At 35.0% G+C, this 22,916-nt stretch overlaps 1 protein-coding gene across 6 annotated transcripts in view; it reads right to left on the bottom strand.

Annotated features, from left to right (window-relative positions):
• ARHGAP32 (Rho GTPase activating protein 32) overlaps window positions 1–22,916 on the bottom strand; it is a 311,464-nt gene that overhangs the window by 67,390 nt on the left and 221,158 nt on the right. For all 6 annotated transcript variants that reach the window (XM_078058771.1, XM_078058770.1, XM_078058768.1 and 3 more), the window contains one exon: window positions 7,110–7,191. In XM_078058771.1, coding sequence (XP_077914897.1) covers window positions 7,110–7,191 — 82 coding nt within the window. The remainder of the gene's footprint in view (window positions 1–7,109; window positions 7,192–22,916) is intronic.

Raw genomic sequence — 22,916 nt, 5'->3', positions numbered from 1 at the left:
AAGAGTCTATTCAATGAACATGTCTTCATTTATCCATTCCATTATGGAACACCTCTGAGTTTTTCAAGTTTTTTGACAATTAGGACTAAAGTTGCTATAAACATTCTATATATACCTAACAGTGAAACTGCTGGATTACAGGGTATGCGTCAAATTCAGTATGTAATGCCAAACAATGACTGTCCCACATTACACTCCTACTAGCAGCATGTGAGAATTCCCACTGATATATATCCTTGCCAACCTTTGGTATTGTTATTCTTACATTTTAACCATTCTAGTGGACATGCATTAAAAAGAGTTAGTAAGATTTCAATTTGGATTTCCCTAAGTCCCTAAGACTAATGATGTTGATCTTCTTGTTATATGCTTACTAAAGTACTTGTCCAAATTTTTACTCAATTAAACAAATCAGTTTATTAGTCCTTTTCTTATTGACTCTTTACATACTTTAGTTATGTGACCTTTGTCAAATATCTTTCTCATTTTGTGACTTGCCTTCTTCATTATCTTAATAGCGTATTAGGATGAAGTTCTGAACTTTAATTAGGTTTAATTATTAAGCTTTTCAGTTATGATTACTGTTTACGTCTACCCCAAGATCATGAAAACAGGTCATGGGGATATATATTATCTTCTGAAAGTTTCATTGTTTTACCTTTCACATATAGATCTGTAACTCTCCTCCTAGGAATGATTTTATATACAGGATTTAATAAGAAATATATATATACGTATATGTATGTGTGTGTGTGTATGTATGTGTATATATATATATCTATATATCTCAAGGTGACCTAGCACCATTTACTGAAATGACTATCCTTTTGATAATGCTCTGAAATGCCACCTTTGTCATAAATCAACTACCTATGCATTCACAGGTTTGTTTCTGGACTCTATTCTGTTCCACTCATCGATTTGTCTACCCTTGAATCAACACCATCATCTTTTTTTTTTTAATTTATTTTTTTAAAGATTTTATTTATTCATTTGAGACACAGAAATACAGAGAGAAAGAGAGCATGAGCAGGGGGAGAGGCAGAGGGAGAGGGAGAAGCAGGCTCCCCGCTGAGCCAGGAGCCTGATGTGGGGCTCAATCCCAGGACCAGGGATCATGACCTGAGCTGAAGGCAGATGCTTAACCATCTGAGCCACCTAGGCGCCCCAACACCATCATCTTAATAAGTGAAATTTTAACAATAAATCTTGGGGCACCTGGGTGGTGCAGGCTGTCGAGCGCCCGACTCTTGGTTTTGGCTCAGGCTGTGATCTTAGGGTAGTGGGATCAAGCTCAACATGGAGGAATCTGCTTGGGATTTCTCTCTCCCTCTGCACCCTTACCCCTGGCTTGCTCGCTCTCAAATAAATAAATAAATCTTTTTAAAAGACCAATAAATCTTGATATTTAAAATAGTAAGTTTCTCATTTTTCTGTTCTTCAAAATTGTCTTGGGTATTTGGGGCTCTGCATTTCCACATAAATTTTAGAGTCAGTTTAGAATCGGTTGTCAATTTCCACAAAAATCCTACCTCAAAACTTGGGGCATTTATCAGCAACTCTGACGTATTGGGCTCTGAACTCCAATTTTTATTCCCCTAGCACTGTGACTTTCTCTATTCCATCAGTAGATACCCTACGGGAATAATGTCTCCATATACTGGGGTCACTCTTCAGGATGTCCTTCTTCTGCTTAACCTTAGCTCAGTAAGTGTTTACAGCTTTATTAACCTTCCAGTGCTTCAAAGAGATATTTTTATATTTCTGTCCAAATTTTCTGTTTTCAGAGGAAACGTTCTCTCTAAATTCCCTAAGCCCTTCATCTTTTTTTTTAATTTTTTTATTGTTATGTTAATCCCCATATATTACATCATTAGTTTTAGATATAGTGTTCCATGATTCATTGTTTGTGCATGACACCCAGTGTTCCATGCAGAACGTGCCCTCCTCAATACCCATCACCAGGCTGACCCATCCTCCCACCCCCCTCCCCTCTAGAACCCTCAGTTTGTTTTTCAGAGTCCATCGTCTCTCATGGTTCTTCTCCCCCTCCGATTTCCCCCCCTTCATTCTTCCCCTCCTGCTACATTGTTCTTCTTCTTTTTTTTTCTTTCTTAACATATATTGCATTATTTGTTTCAGAGGTACAGATCTGAGATTCAACAGTCTTGCACAATTCACAGCGCTTACCAGAGCACATACCCTCCCCAGTGTCCATCACCCAGTCACCCCGTCCCTCCCACCCCACCCCCCACTCCAGCAACCCTCAGTTTGTTTCCTAAGATTAAGAATTCCTCATATCAGTGAGGTCATATGATACATGTCTTTCTCTGTTTGACTTATTTCGCTCAGCATAATACCCTCCAGTTCCATCCACGTCATTGCAAATCCTCAGCCCTTCATCTTAAGAAGTTCATACTTCAAAAATAAGCTTTGCTTTTGTCTTTGCTTTTCTCTTATCCTCTTTCCCTACCTTCCTCTCTCTCCCCTCTCCCTCCCCAACCCTCCAACCCCTCTTTTTCTTTCTTTATAAATGAAAAGGTAGATAATGTGAGAAAATGAGAAATTCCACCATGGAAATTATAAAAAAGACAAAATGTTAATCTAAGAAATAAAATACGTAAGAATTGAAGAGTTTATTAGATGGGCTTAAGACAAGCCTACAGGGAGAGAAAAATCAGTGAAATTTAAGATAGGTCAAATATAAGTATCTAAACTGAGAAGAGGATGTGTGAGACAATATCAAAGAGTGTAACAGACGTGCAAAGAAAAAGAGAAAGAGAAACTATTGCACAAAAGAAATACAGAAGAGATAATAGCTGAGAAAACTAAAAACCTGAAAAAAGAGATCAATAAATAAATCCAACTGCTCCATCAACTCCAAACAGGATAAACACAAAGAAAACCACATATGCTTTCCCTTCTTCCCCTACCTCAACCTCATCTTCTTCCATCAAACCATAACCTGTAGTGACTGAACTAACTGCCAATTTCTTATGGACAAGCTTCTATCTTTCTTCCTCTTTTCTTTCCTCTTCTTGTCTTCCTCTCTCTTTCTCTCCCTCTCTCCCCCCTCAACCCCACTCTACCATACCTTCTTCTTCTTAAGGCAGCATGGATACTTGCTTTCTTGATCAGGACATGGTGACTCATTGATTTTATTTTTGCATACACAAATAATTGAACATGTTGAGAACATTAAGAAGAGCTCCAAAGGGAACATTTTTCCTAGTGCCCTTGTTGTGTAATAATATAGGGAGCTTTAAATTTCAGTCTCAAACTATAGCTGCATCTTTCAGATTTGGCATCTAACAGTAACAGATGGCAATGTTAAAAATAAATAGAACATTCAAGTTGTTTATACTGTAGGCAAAGACAGTTTTAAAGTGTGAAACAAGCCTGAGGCTGATAGAATTCACATCATCCCTTTCAAAATATATTAAGAATGCACATTTCCTTATGCCAACCCTGCAATGTTGCTCACAAAAGATAAAATACTAGCTTTTGAAGGTGTGCTGTCATTACATGTCATCACTAATTTAGAATTAACAATGTCATACAGGTCTATTAATAGAAATTTATTTTCCAGAACTATCAATAACTGATTAACTTTCTCAAGTTTTAAAAGCTCTGGAGCTTATCACTATTAAAATGTCACTTTTTCATTCAAAACATGAGAAAGTATTTAATTGGCACAATTTAATACCAATATTAAGCTAATTTTTAAAAACTAAGTTTACAGTATACCTGAGGCAGAATTATCAAAGACAACCCACAAACTTAATACCTAACAGGTTAAGTTTACACAGCAGAAATATATAAAAATAATGCATGAGAAACCACAATAAATTTTTGATGTTGAATTTAATAACTTCAAAATAGTGACCACAAAAACCCATGATCATTCAACAGATAGATAAAAAGTATTTGACAAAAGCCAACACCTTTTCATGATAAAATCATTCAACAAACTAAGAACTAAGATAAAGGGCATCTATGTAAACCCCACAGCTAACATCTTACTTAATCGTGAATGAACAATGCTTTCTCCTAAGATCAGAAATGAGACAAAGATGGCCATTCTTAGAGGTCTTGCCAGGGAAATTGGGCAAGAAAAAGAAATAAAAAGCATCCAGATTGCAAAGGAAGAAGTAAAACTATCTCTATTCACAGATAACATGATCTTGAATATAGACTATCCCAAGGAATCCAACTGAAAAAAACTATTAGAATAAACATTTCAACAAGGTTTCAGGATACATGATTAGTATACAAAATTAATTGTGTTTCTATGTACTTGCAATGAATAAGAAAATGAAATCAAGAAAATAATTCCATTTACAATAGCATCAAAAAGAAAAAAAATAAATTTAACAAAAAATGAAAATTTATACTCTGAAAACTACAAAACCTTGAACAAAATTAAAGAAGTCTAAATAAATGGAAAAACATCCCATGTTCATGGATTGGAAGACTTAATAAATACTGATAAGATGGTACTACTTTCCAAATTGATACACAGATTCAATACAATCCCTATCAAAATCCAGCTGACTTCTTTGTAGAAATTGACAAGCTGATTCTAAAATTCATAGGGAATTGCCAAGGACCCTGAAAAGCCAAATCAATCCTGAGAAAGAATAAACTAAGAGCAAAATTTACCACAAAACAAAGGTAATCAAGACAGGGTTGTACTGACCTTAACAATAGACATACAGATCAGTGGAATAGAACCAAAAGTCCAAAAATAAACTTGTATGTCTAAGGTCAATTAATTTTTTACAAGGGAGTTAAGACAATTCAATGGGGAAGGAATAACCTTTGTTTCAACAAATAGCACTAAGACTCCCAGATGTCCAATGGAGTTGGACCTCACACCAGACACAAAAACTAACTCAAAATGAATCATAGACTAAAATCTAAGACCTAAAACTATAAAGTTCTTAGAATAAAATAATAGGAGCAAATCTTGACCTTGGGTTAGGCCAAGTCTTCATAAATAAGACACCCAAAGCATAAGCAACCAAAGAAAAAATATATTGAACTTAATCAAAATTAGAAACTTTTATGCTTCAATGGACAGAATAAAGACAGGCAAAGACAACCCACAGAATGTGAGAAAAATATTTGTAAATCACATTACCTGATAAAGGACTTGTATCTAGAATATATAAAGAATACTTACAACTCAATAATAAAATGACAACCCAATTAAAAAATGGGCAAAGAATCTGAATAGATATTTCTCCAAAAACATGCAAATGGCTAATAAGCACATAAAAAGATACTCAACATTATTAGTCATCAGGAAAATGCAAATCAAACTCACAAAGATACACCACTTCATTACCAGTAAGATGGCAACAATCAAAAACACAATAACAAGGATATGAAGCAACTAAAACTCTCATATACTGCCAGGGATATTGTAAAATGGTTAGCTACTTTGTAAAGCAGTCTGGCAGTTCTTCAAAAGGTTAAGTATAGAGCTACCATATGACCCAGCAGTTTCATTCCTAAATATATGCGTGAGAGATGAAAATATTTATCTACATAAAAACTTGTACACCAGTGTTCATAAACAGCATTACTCATAGTCAAAAATGGAAACGACTAAAAATGAGTTGATAAACTATAGTATACCCATACAATGGAATATTATTTAGCCATAAAAAAGAATTAAATTCTGATACATGGATGAACCTTGAAAACATGCTAAGTCAAAGAAGCTAATAACAAAAAACCACATATTATATGATTCCATTTTTATGAAATGTCTAGAATAGGGAAATTATCTATAGAGACAGAAAGTAAACTAGTAGCTGCTTACGGCTGGGAAGCAGGGAGAGGTTGGGACACTGTCTGCTAATGGGTATGGGATTTTCTTTTAAGTTAATGATGCCATATTTAAAAAAAGAAAGAAACCTATAGTCATCGCAACTGCTAATGAACATTTACTGAGCAAGTACCCACTGAGAAAGTTTTTTTAATAGTGTTTACCCAAAGAACGGGGATTTAACAGAGGATAAAAATGTCTTGAAAAGAGACTAAGAATCCTGTCTCAAGTAGAACTGCAGAGAACACTGTTTTCAAGTATTTTTCTCTACTAAACAATAAAGGTAGTCTGCCTAAAATTTTAAAATTCCTAACTTTCTGTTAAGAAATAAGCTTCAAAAGTGGTTATTGACCTTTACCTTTACCTAAATACTATAAGCAAAGATGGTATGATGTATGCTTTGGGGACAGAGGTGGGAAAATACTAAATAAGCTTTTTTTCCTTCTAATTCTTACACATAGGTTCTAACCCTAGAAAATACTTTAAGGAAAACAGTGCAAATAAATTCCGAGGCCCAGAGATTTTTTCTTTTTCTTCTACTAGGGGCAGAGTAGGGAGAAGGATGGAGAAAGGCAAAGGGAATATAATACAAGTAAGAGAAATAAATTTGATTACTTTCCCTTTCCTCCAAAATCTTTCAATCTTTGTTTTGTTTTCCTTTAAAAAATTTATATCACACTAAAAACTTCCAGGCTAAGCACTCTATACAATTTGGCTAGATCAAATCACCCCAATAAAAACAAAAACTTCCATTTTCTTGATTTCCACCCCCTGTGACACTGCTTTATTTATTCATAAAACAGTCCATATATTTACACAGCACTGTAAATACACTATGTAAGTAATGAAAATGCTGTTTAAAATAGCTTAAAAAAATAAAATAGTTTTGATGTTCATCGTCATTGATAAAGTATATATTCCCTTTAATTTATTACTTTTCAGCTAATCATATTATATGAGTTCTTTAAACTTGTTATTTCTTTTATCGTTAATAAGCTATATCCCTACTATATAACTACAAAAACAAATAATGACAAAGATTAATGGACCAAGAAGTTCTCTGAAATTATCTGAAATGTCAAATGCACCTTTGTGAAATAATCAATAGAGAAATAAGAATATATTAAAAATCAAAACCACATAAAATTAAGGATTCATATTATGTCAATAAATGGAAAGAACAGCAAAACAAGCTATGTGTTCAGCTAAAAGAGAAAATCTGTTTCTTTAAGCAGCTGATAAAATAACAACACTAATGAAAAAGTGTACTCACCTGGTTTGGGCACTGAGTTGGTCACTGACTGGGGAACTTTCTGATTAATTAATTCAACGCAGTGTCCAGGGAAGAGTCCCACCTATGGAAGAAAAGCAGCAAAGAGAGGATTCTAAACCAGAGCACAGACCATTGTGTGAACACTGCCAATTCAATTCCAGTAATGTACTCCACAGTCCCTCCCAAAGGATTCTATTATTCCAAGACTCTAAATCACAGATGATACCAATTACACAAATAATAAAACAATCTGTTGCTATGAGTATACAGAGTTGTGTATTATTAGTCCAAATATCTAAGTCTGCTTTTTCAGTTTTAGCTTTTAATTTCTCAAACTTTTTTTATACCAATTAAAATATTTAGTCTGCTACCAAGCTATACATGCAGTATATACAATTTTTAACCTCTTAATAACTTACATTGCTGAAATTTCAACCCAGTTGTATTGATTTATCTACGGCCAACTTTTGTATTTATTGTCTTCTCTATAATTTTAAAAAAGTCAACACTAAACCGCATTCAAATTTTTTTGTGAATTTTCATTCTCTCACAGGTTTCATGAAAAATGACAGGACTAAAATAAATTGGTGAAACAATTACTCATTTAAAATCCTGGTATTTACTGTTGCTAGTAGTATATAAATTAAGTGGGAAACCAAAAGAGAAGAAAACAACCATAATGTTAGGTCTAGAATCGTAAGTAGTTGTATTAGGAAAATACTGAGCTCACCACAGACCACCCACATTACACAGAGATCCACTGTAGAGCCAATAGAATACATACAGAGATAAACAGCCTGGAAACAAAAGTAAAAAAGAGATCTTTGCCAATATTTATAGATGTTTCCTTAGATAGGAATATAATCAGGCTACCATGCAACAGATGTTAAAGCTGAACATGAAAACTACATCACTTTTTACATCCCTCTGTTGACAGACTCGGGAAGAATGGAATGGTCTTCCAAAAGTTATGATTCATCATGAAGTTCTGAGCTGTATAACTTCCATCTGTGTGGGATTATTTTCACATATGCATTTACTGCATTCTTATTCCAATTTCTGGATCGATATTCCATGGTAGTTCTTAAAATTATGAAGATGTAACCAATTATCATGAGCTGAAAAGGCGTTATTAACATGTTACCAGTTTTGTTTAAAAGATATCTGAATTTGGGATTCTTAAAGTTCCTATGCATTGCCTTCCAAAATGAAGCTTTAAGTGTTTGTTTTACTGGTGAAATTTCATACCATATTTTATTCAACGTCCTATGTAGCTAAACAAGTAGGAATTCTTCCAAGATCAATTAGAACCAGATAAGAATCACCTTGAGAAATCCTTCTTATTCTTCCTTACACATATCAGTTATGAGAGGGTGGATGGTGTCATGGTTAACGGACAGCCTCAAGGGTAAGAGTGCCTGGGTTCAGTTCTAGGTCTGCCACTTACAAGGTCAGGTTTGTGACTCAGCCTCCCTGTTTTCAGTTTCTTCATCTAAACACAGTAATAGTACCTAGTACATAAGAGTTGTTATAAGAATTAAATGGATCAGTATAAGCAAAATGCATACAGTAAGTACCCACTAAGTGTTAGTATCTCCAATACGCTGGCTACTACAAGCCTAGAGGGCTCAGGCTCTACCTTTCAATGGACGACACATAACACTTACCACCTTCTGCATGTGTGGACTTGAGTTTCTTCCCTATCAAATATCATTCTTTCCATAAAATTAGAATTAATTTCGATTTATAAACATTTTCCGCAACTTTCTAGAGAGAAAAGACCAGGTTCTAAACTTGGCCTGCCCATTTACTAGGTTCTGTGATCTGGAGCAAATTAATTAACATCTGTCTCAGTTTCCTAATTTGTAAAAATGGGGATAATATTAGCTACCACATAATTTGTGTGAAAGCACCTAGCCTATTTTCTAAACTTGAATATCTTTCAGCAAATAAAAACTAGTTTTCCATCACTTCCTAGACTGAACAAAGCTTAATGAACTTCTTTGGAGAACTACATCATATATTAGTTACATTTGCACTTTTTAAATTTGTCTCAGTGCATTAGGTTTAGATATATGAGTGAATGTGATACTGTGTACTATGTAGAGGTCCATGGTAACTTCATTTAATGCCTATCTCCAATCCCTGCTCACTTGTCTCCCTTCATCATAAAGTATAATATTACTATTATAAAGTATAATATTATTATTAGCATAAAGTGTAATATTACTATTAGCTAAACTATATATTCAGTGCCCAGGTGTAGCCACAGCACATGCAAATACAGCTCTGCTGCTACTATTCTAGCTCCCTCCTCCTGCTGTGATGCAGGTATGGAGAGTAGATCTGTAGGAACCATCATTTGACCTTAAAAGAAAGACTAAGAGAATCTTAGAAATTTCTGCCTAGCATCTTTAAGTTGCTAACTCAACAGTGGCCATCAGTCACTTTCTCTGTTCACTTTTCTGTTTCTTGAAACCCAAAGTACTCCTATTAATAAGCCTTTTAGTTGGAAGAGCTGATTCTATAAATTCGTGAAAGGCAAGTAGATTCTATTTTCCTATTATAAAATTTCCATCACAAAAAAATGAAGCTGTGCTCTGTTGAAAATATACACCAGAATGTAACTAATCCTAGGGGAAAAAAATATATAACTAACCCTAAAAACACAGTTAATGAACATTTACTTTTCTGACTCATACTTAAGCTAATATTTTACCAAATATAAACAATTTCTTTTTTTTTAAGATTTTATTTATTTGACAGAGAGACACAGCGAGAGAGGGAACACAAGCAGGAGGGAGTGGGAGAGGGAGAAGCAGGCTTCCTGCTGAGCAGGGAGCCCAATGTGGGGCTCAATCCCAGGACCCTGGGATCATGACCTGAGCTGAAGGCAGACGCTTAACCAACTGAGCCCCCCAGTGGCTACCCAGTTAACAATTTCGATAAATTCAAAATGTCAAATGTTAAAAGTGACTGGAACTCTGGCAATATTATCTATGAGCTATGTCATCCTGTTTCATATATTATTCTTTCTGCCAGCAGTGACAATTTCTAATGCTCTAATTTATATGGCTGAGAAGGGTGAGGGAAATTGGGTATATTGGCAGAGATCAAAATGAGATTCAACTCTAGCAATAAGATGGAAGAGAGAGAAAAGACCAACATCTAGCCCACAGGGTAGAGGAGTAGGTAATAAAAATATAGTAATAGAAGAAGAACAATTAAAGATAAGGCTACAACAGGTTAGGGATGAGCTTCCAGGAAGGAAAAAAGACTTTCAATTTGTAGTTTTCCCCCAAGTCTTTGAGATAAAGTGAGAAAAAGCAAGAGATACTATTAGAGTAGACACCTCCACCCTTATCCATAGGTTTTGCTTTCAGTTTCAGTTACCCACAGTCAACCATGGTCTGGAAGCAGATGATCCTCCTTCTCATGCATTGTCAGAAGGTCAACGGCAGCCCAACCTATTATATGACAGTGCCTACATAATTAGCCTCACTTCATCTCATCACATAGGCATTTTATCACCTCACATCATCACAAGAAGGATGACTACAGTAAAATATTTTGAGAGAGAGATCACATTCATATAACTTTTACTAAATTTTTATAATTGTTCTATTTTATTATTTTTGTAAATCTCTTACTGTGCCTAATTTATATATTAAACTTTATCATAGGTATGTATGTATAGGAAAAACATAGTATATATAATGTTCAGGACTATCCATAGTTTGGGGCATTCTCTGGGGGTCTTGGAAAGTATCCCCCGCAGATAAGACACGACTACTATATATCCCACAGTGTGCTGGTAAAAGTTGAACAACTGGCCCTTCAGGAGGAAAGGCCTTGATTTATAGCGTTTGCCAGAGTCCGTGGTATAAGTGCTCCCACCATGGCTGATTTCAAGCTACCAACATGACACAACTGAATGCAGAGTTGAAAAGAGACACAGAGTAGCCTGTTAAGTAGTATTTATACCATACAGAACACTAGGTGGAAATTACCTCAAGAGCACAGATAACAGTAAAATATAGTAAAATAATTACAAATAAAGTTTAAGTATTTATTATAACCTTTATTTTTAATACAATTCACTTCATTGTAAACATATGCTTTAATTTCTAATAGCAGCTGTGTTTCCCAATTGTACTATAAAATTCCAAAAAATTTCACAACTTGCCCTGGCTCACCACTAATCTATACCTGTATCCTCAGTCCAGGGCCTGTCCTAACTCTAATAGCTCCTAGGAACAGATTTCCAGCAGCTTGACAAGTATATGGCTCCCTCTCGGCAAGTAAATAAGGACAGACCTAAATGTAACTAACCAACTGCAATCTGATTCTTCTGACCTTCTTTCTACCTTGAGGATCGGCTCAAACTATAAAAGAAATAGGTTTGGCTACAAAAGTGAATATACTGAAAAAATATTTTGGTACAACATAGAGGGAATGCTAGATAAGAAACTACTGCAATAACTTAAGGCTGGAGCTTTGATAACAGTTGGAAGGGAAAAAAGTCATTGCTTACCAATGGAGCCTAATCCTAACTATGGTCTCCCTGAGGCAACTAATCAAAATCTAAAAGGAATTTCAACACAACAATAATGTGTTTATCACTGATTTTTAAAAAAAAAATTCCTATTCTAGTGGTTGATTTATGTAATTAAGAGCTAGTGAAACTTTAGGACTGTTAGCATAACAAATTTTTTTTTTTTTTTAAGTTTAGTAAAGTAATGCTCTTACTTTCAGAGATATACCACAGATTCTTCATCAACTGGAACTACTGGCCTCAGAGAGTTTCCAATTTTTCATTCTCAGACTACAACCTCCTCTCCTCCCAGGCCTCTCGTGCTCATATATTCCATGACAACTGAAGCTCAAATTCAGAGGTACTGCATCCCCTTCTCCCCGTATATTTCCTCATTAGGGTACCTAGTCCCCTTCCAATCTCTTTTTGCTACCTAGTATGAACCAAGAGATTGATCATTTTAAAGTTAAAGTGGAACTTTAAAAAATATCAGTACCCTTAATTTCCTCACAATATTAACTTTCTGCCAAACCAATCCAGCAACCCTCTCCAAAATAAATCAATATACCATCCTCCTTGCATGCCTCTGTATTGCTAAAGAAAAATCACATCACTCAGGAGATTCAAACAAGACAAATGCATTCTCTTCCACCCTGAAAGTCAATTATTTTCTTCCCACTCCCCAAATATTCTTAGAGAACTCACTCCTTTTTAGGATCTCTGTCCAGTCCAGACTACGTGCCCCTGCCAACAACATCCCAGTTACAATTCATCAGACCATAAGTTAATTAGTCAATTAGTCTGTCTCTTAAGATTTTGGAACTAGGCTTGAATCTTTATCTCCGAGTTGCTAGAACTAGAAAGTAGTTTTTTAAAAAAAGGAGAAGAATGAGACAAAGAAGCAGCAGCTGCTGCTACTACACGGAAAGGAGTAAAACTGTAAGCAAATTCCCTCAATTCCTGACTTCCCAGTTCCTGGTTCCATCTAATAATTTTTGCATTAGTTTTTTGAGATATTCCTAAGATAGTCTAAGACAAAGAGCACAGAATGAGAAGGTAGTTCGACCCCAGACTTTCAGGGATCTGCTAGAGGAGGAAGTGCTGTAAAAAAAAGACTGAGAAGATAGAGGAACTCTAAGACTGTCATGTCACTTCTGAGAGAAGAACATGTCAGGAAAAAAGAAATAGAATACTGATGAGACCTTAAGTAAGAGGAGTAATGAAGTGTCCATTCTTGCATTAAGCCAAACAGAGACCACTAGTGAAGCAAGAGAAGAAAACAGGGCTAAAGGGTTTAAGCATATACTTGTGATGAGTAAATGTAATAATGGTGGCCCTAGACACGTATTGAATGGAGCACTGGGTGTTATACGCAAACAATGAATCATGGAACACTACATCAAAAACTAATGATGTAATGCATGGTGACTAACATAACATAATAAAATAAAATTTAAAAAAACAAAAAACAAAACAAAAATAATGTTGGCCCTAGAATCTAATCTGGGTAAAAAGGCAAGTGAAGAAGTAGGTAATGGCAGAAATTGGAGGGGCCAATGGAATGATATATTGAGCACAACTGCTTATTATATAGCAAGTAACTAACAAATGAGATTAATTTTTCCCCATTAGCTCAATGACATATCAAATAAAATTACGGTTGGTTTAAAATTTTAATAACTCTACCTTACCTTTCTCCCTTGGCAGGAGTAAGATGAGGATAGAGAGGCATTATAAGTGGAAGAACACGTAGATGAAAAGAGCAACCTGTGTAATGGGGGAAGGAAGGATGATGGTTTAATTTATGTGGAAATTGAGTTTATAAAATAAGAGTGGTAAGTAAGACTGGAGAAGTAAAATGGGGTGAGAAATCATGGATGGTCTCTTACATCATGACAAGAAGGTTGAAGTTTCTTCTCTATGGAAGTGACAAACTCTGAGCAGAAGAAGGACAGGAACAGGTGTGTTTTAGTAAGAAAAATCTAAAAGCAGTGTATACCTTTTAGGGTAGGAGGAAGGGGGGATGACAAGAAACAGAAGCACATTTTAGGAATTTGTAAACTAGGAAAGAGATAATAAAAATGTATAGTTTCAAAATGGCACGAAGAATTAAGAAGAGTATATGAATGTAGGGGCACAGAGGTAAGAAGAGAAAGAAACTATCGGGGCTCCTGGGTGGCTCAGTTGGTTAAGCGACTGCCTTCGGCTCAGATCATGATCCTGGAGTCCCTGGATCGAGTCCCGCATCGGGCTCCCTGCTCGGCAGGGAGCCTGCTTCTCCCTCTGACCCTCCCCCCTCTCCTGTGCTCTCTCCCTCTCTCTCATTCTGTCTCAAATAAATAAATAAAATCTTAAAAAAAAAAAAAAAAAGAAACTATCAACTGGGTTGAATACATAAAAAGTTAAGTCAAAGATGCTTCTCCAGTTTTTTCTTCCCAATTTGATTGAGATATAATTGACAATAAACTGTACATATTTAATATATACATTTTTATAAGTCTGACACCTGTAAAACTATAACTACAATCAAGATTCTGAATATATTAGGGGTGCCTGGGTGGCTCAGTTGGTTAAGCGTCTGCCTTCAGCTCAGGTCATGATCCCAGGGTCCTGGGATCGAGCCCCACATTGGGCTCCCTGCTCAGCGAGAAGCCTGCTTCTCCCTCTGCCTCTGCTGCTCCCCCTGCTTGTGCTCACGCTCTCTCTGTCAAATAATAATCTTTTGAAAAAGATTCTGAATATATTCATCAACCCCCCAAAATTTCTTTTTATCTCTTTGTAATCTCTCCCTCTCCCTACCCAACCCCTATCCCTGCTCACCAGGCAACCACTGATCTACTTTTTATCACTATATTACTTTGCATTTCCTACAATTTTATTTGAATGGAGTCAAAAGAATGTACTCTTTTGTTGTCTGTTTTCTTTCACTCAGTATAATTATTTTGAGGATCATTCATGTTGCTGTATGTATCAGTAATTCATTCCTCTTTATTCCAGTAATATTCCATTGTAGAGATAGCACCATTTGTTTACCCATTAATCATCTGTTGATAAAATATGTTTCCAGTTTGGGGCTATAATATATATGGCTGCTATGAACATTCATATATGAGTCTTTGTATGGACGTCAGCTTTCTTTTTCTCTTGGATAATAATCTAGGAGTGGAATGGCTGGATCATATAGAAGGTGTCTATTTAACTTAAGAAGCTGACGGACTGCTTTCCAAATTGTAGCATCTTATATTCTCACCAATCCTGTGTGTTTCAATCCCTCCACAGCCTCACCATTCTAATAAGTATGTAGTGATATCTCACTGTCATTTTAATTTGCATTTCTCTAATAACGAATGACAGTGAGCATGTCTTTATGTGTTTATTTGACATATAATCTTTTCTGTGAAGTTTCGATCTTTGCCTACTTTTAAAATTGATCTCTGTTTCCTTATTGAGTACAAGTCCTTTGTCAGATATAATCATTGCCAATATTTTTTCCCAGTCTGTAGCTTTCTTTTTATTGTATTATGAGTAATGTCTTTCAAAGAAAAGTTTCCAACTTTGATGAAATTCAATTTTTTTATGAATTGTTCATTTCATGTTGCATCTAAGAAATCTCTACCTAATCCAAAGTCACAGAAGTTTCCCCTATATTTTCTTCGAGCAACTTTATAGTTTAAGCTTTATATTTGGGTATATGATCCATTTTGGGGTAAGTTTTACAGATGATTTAAAAAACAAAGTTTTTTGTTTGGTTTTATAATGGAGGCATAGGAACAACCAATTGTTCCAGTACCATTTGTAAAATAGACCATGTATTCTTCACTGAATTGATTTGAATCTTTGTTGAAAATCATTTGTCCATGTATATGTATGGGTCTATTTCTGGACTCTATTCTGTACTACTATTCTATTTGTCTACTCTTCCACTAATAACACACCCTCTTGATACTGTACCTTTACAGTAAGTCTTCAAATCAATTAATGTTAGCTCTCCAACCTAGTTCTTTTTCAAATTTATCTTGGCTATTCTATTCTAGCTCCTTTGCATTTTCATGTGAATTAATTTGCTTATCAATTTCTACAAAAAAGTGTGCCAAGATTTTGACTGGGATCTATGTGAGGAATAATGACATCTTAACAATGTAAAGACTTCCAATCCACACATAGGGTGTCTCTCTCCTCTTTTTTTTTAAATATTCTTTGATTTTTCTCAAAAATATTTTGCAGTTTACACAGATCTTTCATATTTTTTTCAGATATATCACCAAGTGTTTCATATTTTTGATGCTATCATAAATAGATTTTATTGTATTTGCTGACTGACGTTAATGCTGCTAGTCTATGGACTACATTTCGAATAAAAGATTCTCATGGAGTTGTTCCAAATATCTGTATTTCAAGTATATATTGTATACTTTAAATACACAACATACTTGTATTTCTTCTATATGATATGTGAAAATGATTTCACCTTCTCTGAAATTGTATTTGTTTGTAGGTAGTTACATCATTTGTAAATTTCATTTCAGAAATCATATGGAAGGATTTTAGAAAATATTTATTATAATGAGGGTGTGAAGGGTTTGATAAGGTTAAGAACTACTACTCTAAGCCATTTTGTCAATCAAATGATTATATATATGGCTGCTATGAACATTCATATATGAGACTTTATATGAAACAATGTTTAAATATCATTTGATAGGACATGCTCTGATGTTATAAATTAGAAAAAGGATATCAAGAAACAAATATCAATGGCAGTTGATAATGGCAATTGCACTAATAAGAAAAATAAAAACAGAAACAAGAAATATGAAAAATAATTTAAGAAAATTTATATCTTTTTATGATCCAAGGGGGGAAAAATATAGAATTGGAACTCACCAAGCCTGTGTACTGGTCCTGGCTATACCATTACGTACTGTCTTTGTGAATCAGAACAATTTACCTAAATCTTTTGTCTCTAGATTTCTGTAATTTTTAAATGACAGGTTAAGAAGAGATGATCCACTATCATTTTTTCTACTATAGAAATCTATGATTCATACAAGTCAGTAAGTAGTACAAGCCACTACTGGTTCATTAAATTACTACTATGATCTCTTCTTTGCCCAGAATACCTAGGATTTGATCTAAGCTCTGATATTAAACAGCAGAATAACAATGGGCTAGTTGTTTTACCCCCTACACTTTAGTTTTGTCATCAGTACGAGATAATAGTACCTTCTTCACAGAGCTGTAAGAATTTAAGGTCAGTGCAAAGCACTTAGAACAGCACACTTAAGGGCGCCTGGGTGGCTCAGTTGGTTAAGCGACTGCCTTCGGCTCGGGTCATGATCCTGGAGTCCCTGGATCGAGTCCCGCATCGGGCTCCCTGCTCGGCAGGGAGCCTGCTTCTCCCTATGACCCTCACCCCTCTCATGTGCTCTCTCTCTCTCATTCTCTCTGTCTCAAATAAATAAAAAAAAAAAAAAAAAAAAAAAAAAAAAAAAAAAAAAAGAACAGCACACTTAAGAAGCACTGAAGAAGTGTTACAGTTGCTTTTATTTGTAGTATCACATACTACCTTTCCTTGAAGTTATTATTTAACATTACAGATGAAAATTTACATGATCTCCCAAAACTTAACTAGAGAGGAAATACGGTGCCCCATTTAATAGTAAGTAATGAAAAGGCACAGCTTTGGACCCCATATATAAATATACGGTCTTTTTATAAATGAGCAGGTAAACCTCCTTCCTCCACTAAACTACTATGAGGGACAGGCTTCCAAATATCTTCCCTTTGGATAAATAATACTCTTCTGAAAATAATTTATTTAGAACTACATTAAACTCCTGAGGTAAGGACATTGTTATTGTCCAAGAATTGCTTCTTTCATATTTGTACACAAAGACACTCACAGGACATTCTAGGGCAACTATGAAAAATTAAAAAGCTGATTCTTTACCATCTTTTTTTTTTTTAAATATTTTATTTTGTTTATTAGAGAGAACGAGAGAGAGAGAGAGCATGAGAGGGGGGAGGGTCAGAGGGAGAAGCAGACTCCCCGCAGAGCAGGGAGCCTGATATGGGCCTCGATCCTGGGACTCCAGGATCATGACCTGAGCCGAAGGCAGTCGCTTAACCAACTGAGCCACCCAGGTGCCCCTGATCCTTTACCATCTTATGGAGAACTAAGAGAACGTGAGCTGTATAAAATTCAGTCAATCTCTAAGTGGTATTCTATCCATTAAATTAAGTGCATCCCAAATGTGTTTCAAGAAAGATTTCCTGGGTGGAAAAGAGAACATTTGCTAAACTCTGTTTAATTTCTTCTTTTATCTGTGCACAGGATAAACAATGGGAGGCTGCTCCATGGTTATCACATTTTGTGTTTAATAATTATCTGAAGGACTTGATAAAATTCAGAATCCTGTCCCTATCCCCCAAGATTCTGATCAGTAATACCTAGCTTTAACATATTTCTCAAGTCATTCTGTTGCTAGCAGCTCCCAGATAAAACTCTGAGAAACTGCCTACACAAACAAATAATCCTCAAAGATATTAATATTTTATATTTGTGTTATGTCTTTTACCTAAGAAAAAGGGCTCTCCAGATACTCTACCTCATATTTCCAACAAGGGTCTACAGCCAGGCACAAAAGCTGACGACATTTAGTTTAAAAAATGAGAAAAAAAATAGTTGTGGGTTTTGTTTGTTTTGGGTTTTTTGTTTGTTTTGGTTTTTTTGTTTTGTTTTTTGGGGGGGTTTTTTGCTTAAGTACATTCCATGATAAAACAAAGGTAAAAGATTCAATATACACTTTAGGAAACAAACTAAAAACAGATTTCAGAATTTCAAATTACTATAGTTAATATAATTTCACACTTCCTACTCCCAGAAGTTTAAGAAAAGAAACAGAGTCACGGTATAATTAAAACACATGGATGAACTAATCCTTCTGTTCCCACAGCTAAATTATGGTCCAAAACAATACACAGACTAGAACTTGGCAAAATGCTAATCTTTATCAACCACCAGATGATTAGCAGAGCTTACCTACAGCACAGAGTAAGCACTGCTTCTAGAAGAGTTGTCTGAGGAACACCTGGGCCAGAATGACATAGATAAAATATAGTTTTACATCCTATCCCACAACCACTGAGACAGAATTTAGGGGCTTAGGTCCTGGGATTTTACATTTTAACAAGATTCCCTGGTGATTTTTAAGTACACTAAAGATTGAAAATCAGTGCTAAAGGAAGGAATTACTTGTAATAGAAGAATGAAGATAGCACTATAACACCCTTAAGTATATTAGTAAATGTTATAACGGACTTTATTTGCAAATTAAGACAATAATGTAATACCACTACACACCTATTAAAATGGCTAAAATCCAAAAAAACCCTGAGAACTATCAAATGTTGGTGAGAATGCTGAACAGTGTCATTGCTGGTAGGAATGCAAAATGGGACAACCACTTTGAAAGACAGTTTGGTGGTTTCTTAACAAAGCTAAACATAGGCTTACCATATGATCTAGCAACTGTACTCCTTGGTATTTACCCAAAGGAGCTGAAGACTTATATCTACACAAAAACCTGCACATGGATGTTTATAGCAGCTTTATTAATAACTGCCAAAAACTGGAAACAACCAAGATGTCCTATAATAAATAACTCTGGCACATCCATAACAATTAATATTAGTGACAAAAAAGGATTTATCAAACCATGGAAAGATATGGAGGAAGCTTAAATGCATATTGCTAAGTGAAAGAAGCCAATCTGGAAAGGCTACATACTGGATGACTCCAACTATATGATGTTTTGAGAAAGGCAAAACTATAGAGACAGTAACTGATTACTTGTTGTCAGGGGTTACGGGGAGAGAAGGATGAAAAGGTAGAGCGCAGGGGTTAGGGCAGTGAAACTACTCTGTATGAAGCTGTAATGGTTGATACATGTCATTATGCCTTTATTAAAAGCCACAGAACTATACATCACAAAGAGCGAAACTTAATGTAAACAATGAGCTATAGTTAATAATAATGTATGAAATTTGGTTCATTAATTATAACAAAAAAGCAAGCCCCAAAACTATTTCAATCATTATGGGGCAGAATATGAAACTGACATTCTGTAGTATATATATCCATATATTCTGTATCCATGTGATTTTGGTCAAGGATCTGAGGAGCATCAGATCCTTAGACAACTCTTCTAAAACCGTACTTATTCTGTGCTGTCTATAATCTCTGTAAATCAGCTGGTGGTCAATAAAGATCAGCATTTTGCCAATTCTATACAATGAATTTATAAAAGCAGGATGTTAATAATAGAAGTTATGTGTCTATGTGTGGGGGTGGGGGGGTTATATGAAACTCTATACTATCTGCTCAATTATTCTATAAAATTGTACTTAAAAAAGGTCTATTAATTTGTCTTAAATAATAATAATAATAATAATAATAAAACCAGCAACTGCACAGCATCAGTTCAGAGTAATACAAAGGGAAGGCTTCCACACTGACTTCTGGACCTGTCATACCTTGAGAGCTGGCCAGAAAGGACAAACACACATGACTAACAAAAGAAAAAGCGGAGTCCATGTAATACATCATAAACACATCAAGTTGAGCAGACCTGCAAGTGTAGATGCACATGGCCTGCACAGGCTCCCTGCTCAGTGGGGAGCCTGCTTCTCCCTCTGCCTCTGCTGCTCCCCCTGCTTGTGCTCTCTCTCTGGCAAATAAATAAATAAAATCTTAAAAAAATTAAAATTATGAAATAGTCTATGATGTAATATAGCCACTGTATAAAGTGAGGTGTACTGGTAACCTAAACAAGTGGTTTTCCCATGGTGGTGTTTGTACACAGCTCTACTGAGGCCCCTCTGGGATGCTGCAGGAGATCCAAGGGAGGTCAATCAGACATGCTCCACGGGCCATAAGGGCCAGGGTGCCTGACCTGAACTAACCAGGGCAACTCCACTGCTGCCTTTTCTCACACTGAGGTTCTGTGTAAGATTCTGTTCGATTAACAATTACACTGAGTTAAAAAATATATATGTGAAAACCAATGGACTAAGCCATTATTCCAGTTATTTCAAAATTAAAAATCAGGGGGCTCATCTATAATTATCATATACATGGAATAAATTATAATTATCTTCCTCTCTCAACAAAATATTTGAGTAAGGAAGGACATATGCTCACCATTTAAAAATATGTAACAAAGGTAGAGAACATCACAAAGAGCTTGAAGAGGAGTCTTTCCCCCAGATACAATATATTAATTATTACATTAAAAAATAACATACGGTAACAGCAATGTTTCGACCAGTAAACCTGTATGCTTTACAGTCCTCTGTTGGTTAATCTTTACAGCATTCCTTTGCTGGCTGGGAAGGAAAGATGTTCCTTTCCATAGGGTAGAGAACTGAGGATAAATTTAGTAATATGAGAGTAAATGCAGAAATCATCCTTAGCGCTTCTCAGGCAATGTGATCGAGCAGATTTGAATTTGAGTCCTTACTCCATCTCTTACTGATTTGGCATCTTGACTGTTTATTAACCCTCTCAAACTGTTTCCCCTCCATAAAAGGGGTTAATAGTTTTGTGAAGATTAAAGAAAACATTGTGTATAAAGTGCCCAGCAATACTTTGCACATAACAGATGCTCAGTACATGCCTTTCCATTCACACCTTCTCCTGCAATAAATGAGGCAGTCTTACAAATGGGTGAGTGCTTAGGAACATCAAGGAAGAGTGAACTGTGTGGATTATTTCCTTAAAGTACTGGATTCCTTCTATAAATGAAGTTTTGACAGTGATATTTAAAGACTGCTACTAGTTTTATGGGTGACCCCCCCCCAATGCCCACAATCAACTCCTCTTCTCACATCCATATTTTCCAACATGATCTCAACAGAAATGACTGTCCTTCCAGGACCAATTAGAATGAAAACAAATAGCAATGCTATATAAAAAACCTTTCAATATCAATTACAAATAAATCCTTTAAGTTTAAAAATCTGTTTTTATTTTAAATTGTTTTGGCAACAAGCTAATTTTTAAAAATTGTTAATTTATATATTAATATTTAAAAGAATAATCTGTTTAGGCAAGAAACTAATCTGTGTGACTCTAAATGAAAGAGTTAGGAAGATAAATCTATACCTAGCACAGAGTCAGATCTCAATAAATATCTGTCACATGAAAGAAGGGAAAACCTACTACCATTTTTACAATAACAGAAGGAAAATCTGAGAAGAACTAGAGAGATTCTAAATGGAACTCTCCAATTAAGAAGAAACTAAAGTACAAAGAAAGCAAATGACTTGTCTAAGATTATAAGAAAGGTACCAATATCAAGAAAAAATTTAACTACCATCTTAAAGCCAAATTTATTTTTCTATCATCTTTTAGACCCTACAGCTTATGAACATGGAGAATTGACCCCTTAGTAGGAAAAAAAATAACACTACTTTTCTATTTAGTTTTATATTTAATCAAATGCACCAATTATGCATAGCAATTAAGAAATCAGAGCACAGATAAAAGACCCCAATTATACAAACAAGACAATTTGTGGTATAATATGGATATGATTTTTCTGGTCATCAAATTAAATTGCTATAGATGCTTTTATAATAGATAAAAGGATAGATAAAATTAAATTTGTAAAAAAAACAGAATTATTTAAACTTAAAAATCAATATTTTTTGAGTGAAAAATATTATCAGGCCTATTCTATGTACTTTACATATTTTATCCTCACACATTTAATCTTTACCATAATCTTATGAAACAAAGAAGAGTCCCACAATCCCCTTTTTACAACTGAGGAAACTGAGGCACACAAAAGTAAAATTAACAAGCTCAAGATAACACAGCGTAATACCCAGGCAATCTGGCACCAAAGCCCATGCTCTTAACCACCATGCTATCCTGTTTTTAACTGTATGATTATTTTTTAATAAAATACATTTTATAAAAACCTAATACTAGTTTCTATTTAATATGCAAAGCTCAAGTATTATAAAATACTTATTAATATTTCTAGCTATATAGCATGAACATTCTATTTATGTAGCATTTTAGGAACACTTTTATAAAAAGACCACAAAAAACGAACAGGTTATATACTAAAGACACAATTTGAAGGCATTTTCAGATGTCCTTCTATGGATGATTTTAACAGATTAAAAAAAAAACAACCCTATAATCCTATGGAAATTGGTGTTAGTCAATCTAAAGAGGCCATTATCAGTTCTCAAATTATTGA

This window comes from Halichoerus grypus, chromosome 11, assembly GCF_964656455.1.
Source record: "Halichoerus grypus chromosome 11, mHalGry1.hap1.1, whole genome shotgun sequence".
In the NCBI taxonomy this organism is placed as follows: Eukaryota; Metazoa; Chordata; class Mammalia; order Carnivora; family Phocidae; genus Halichoerus; species Halichoerus grypus.
This window is presented reverse-complemented; position numbering and strand designations above follow the sequence as displayed.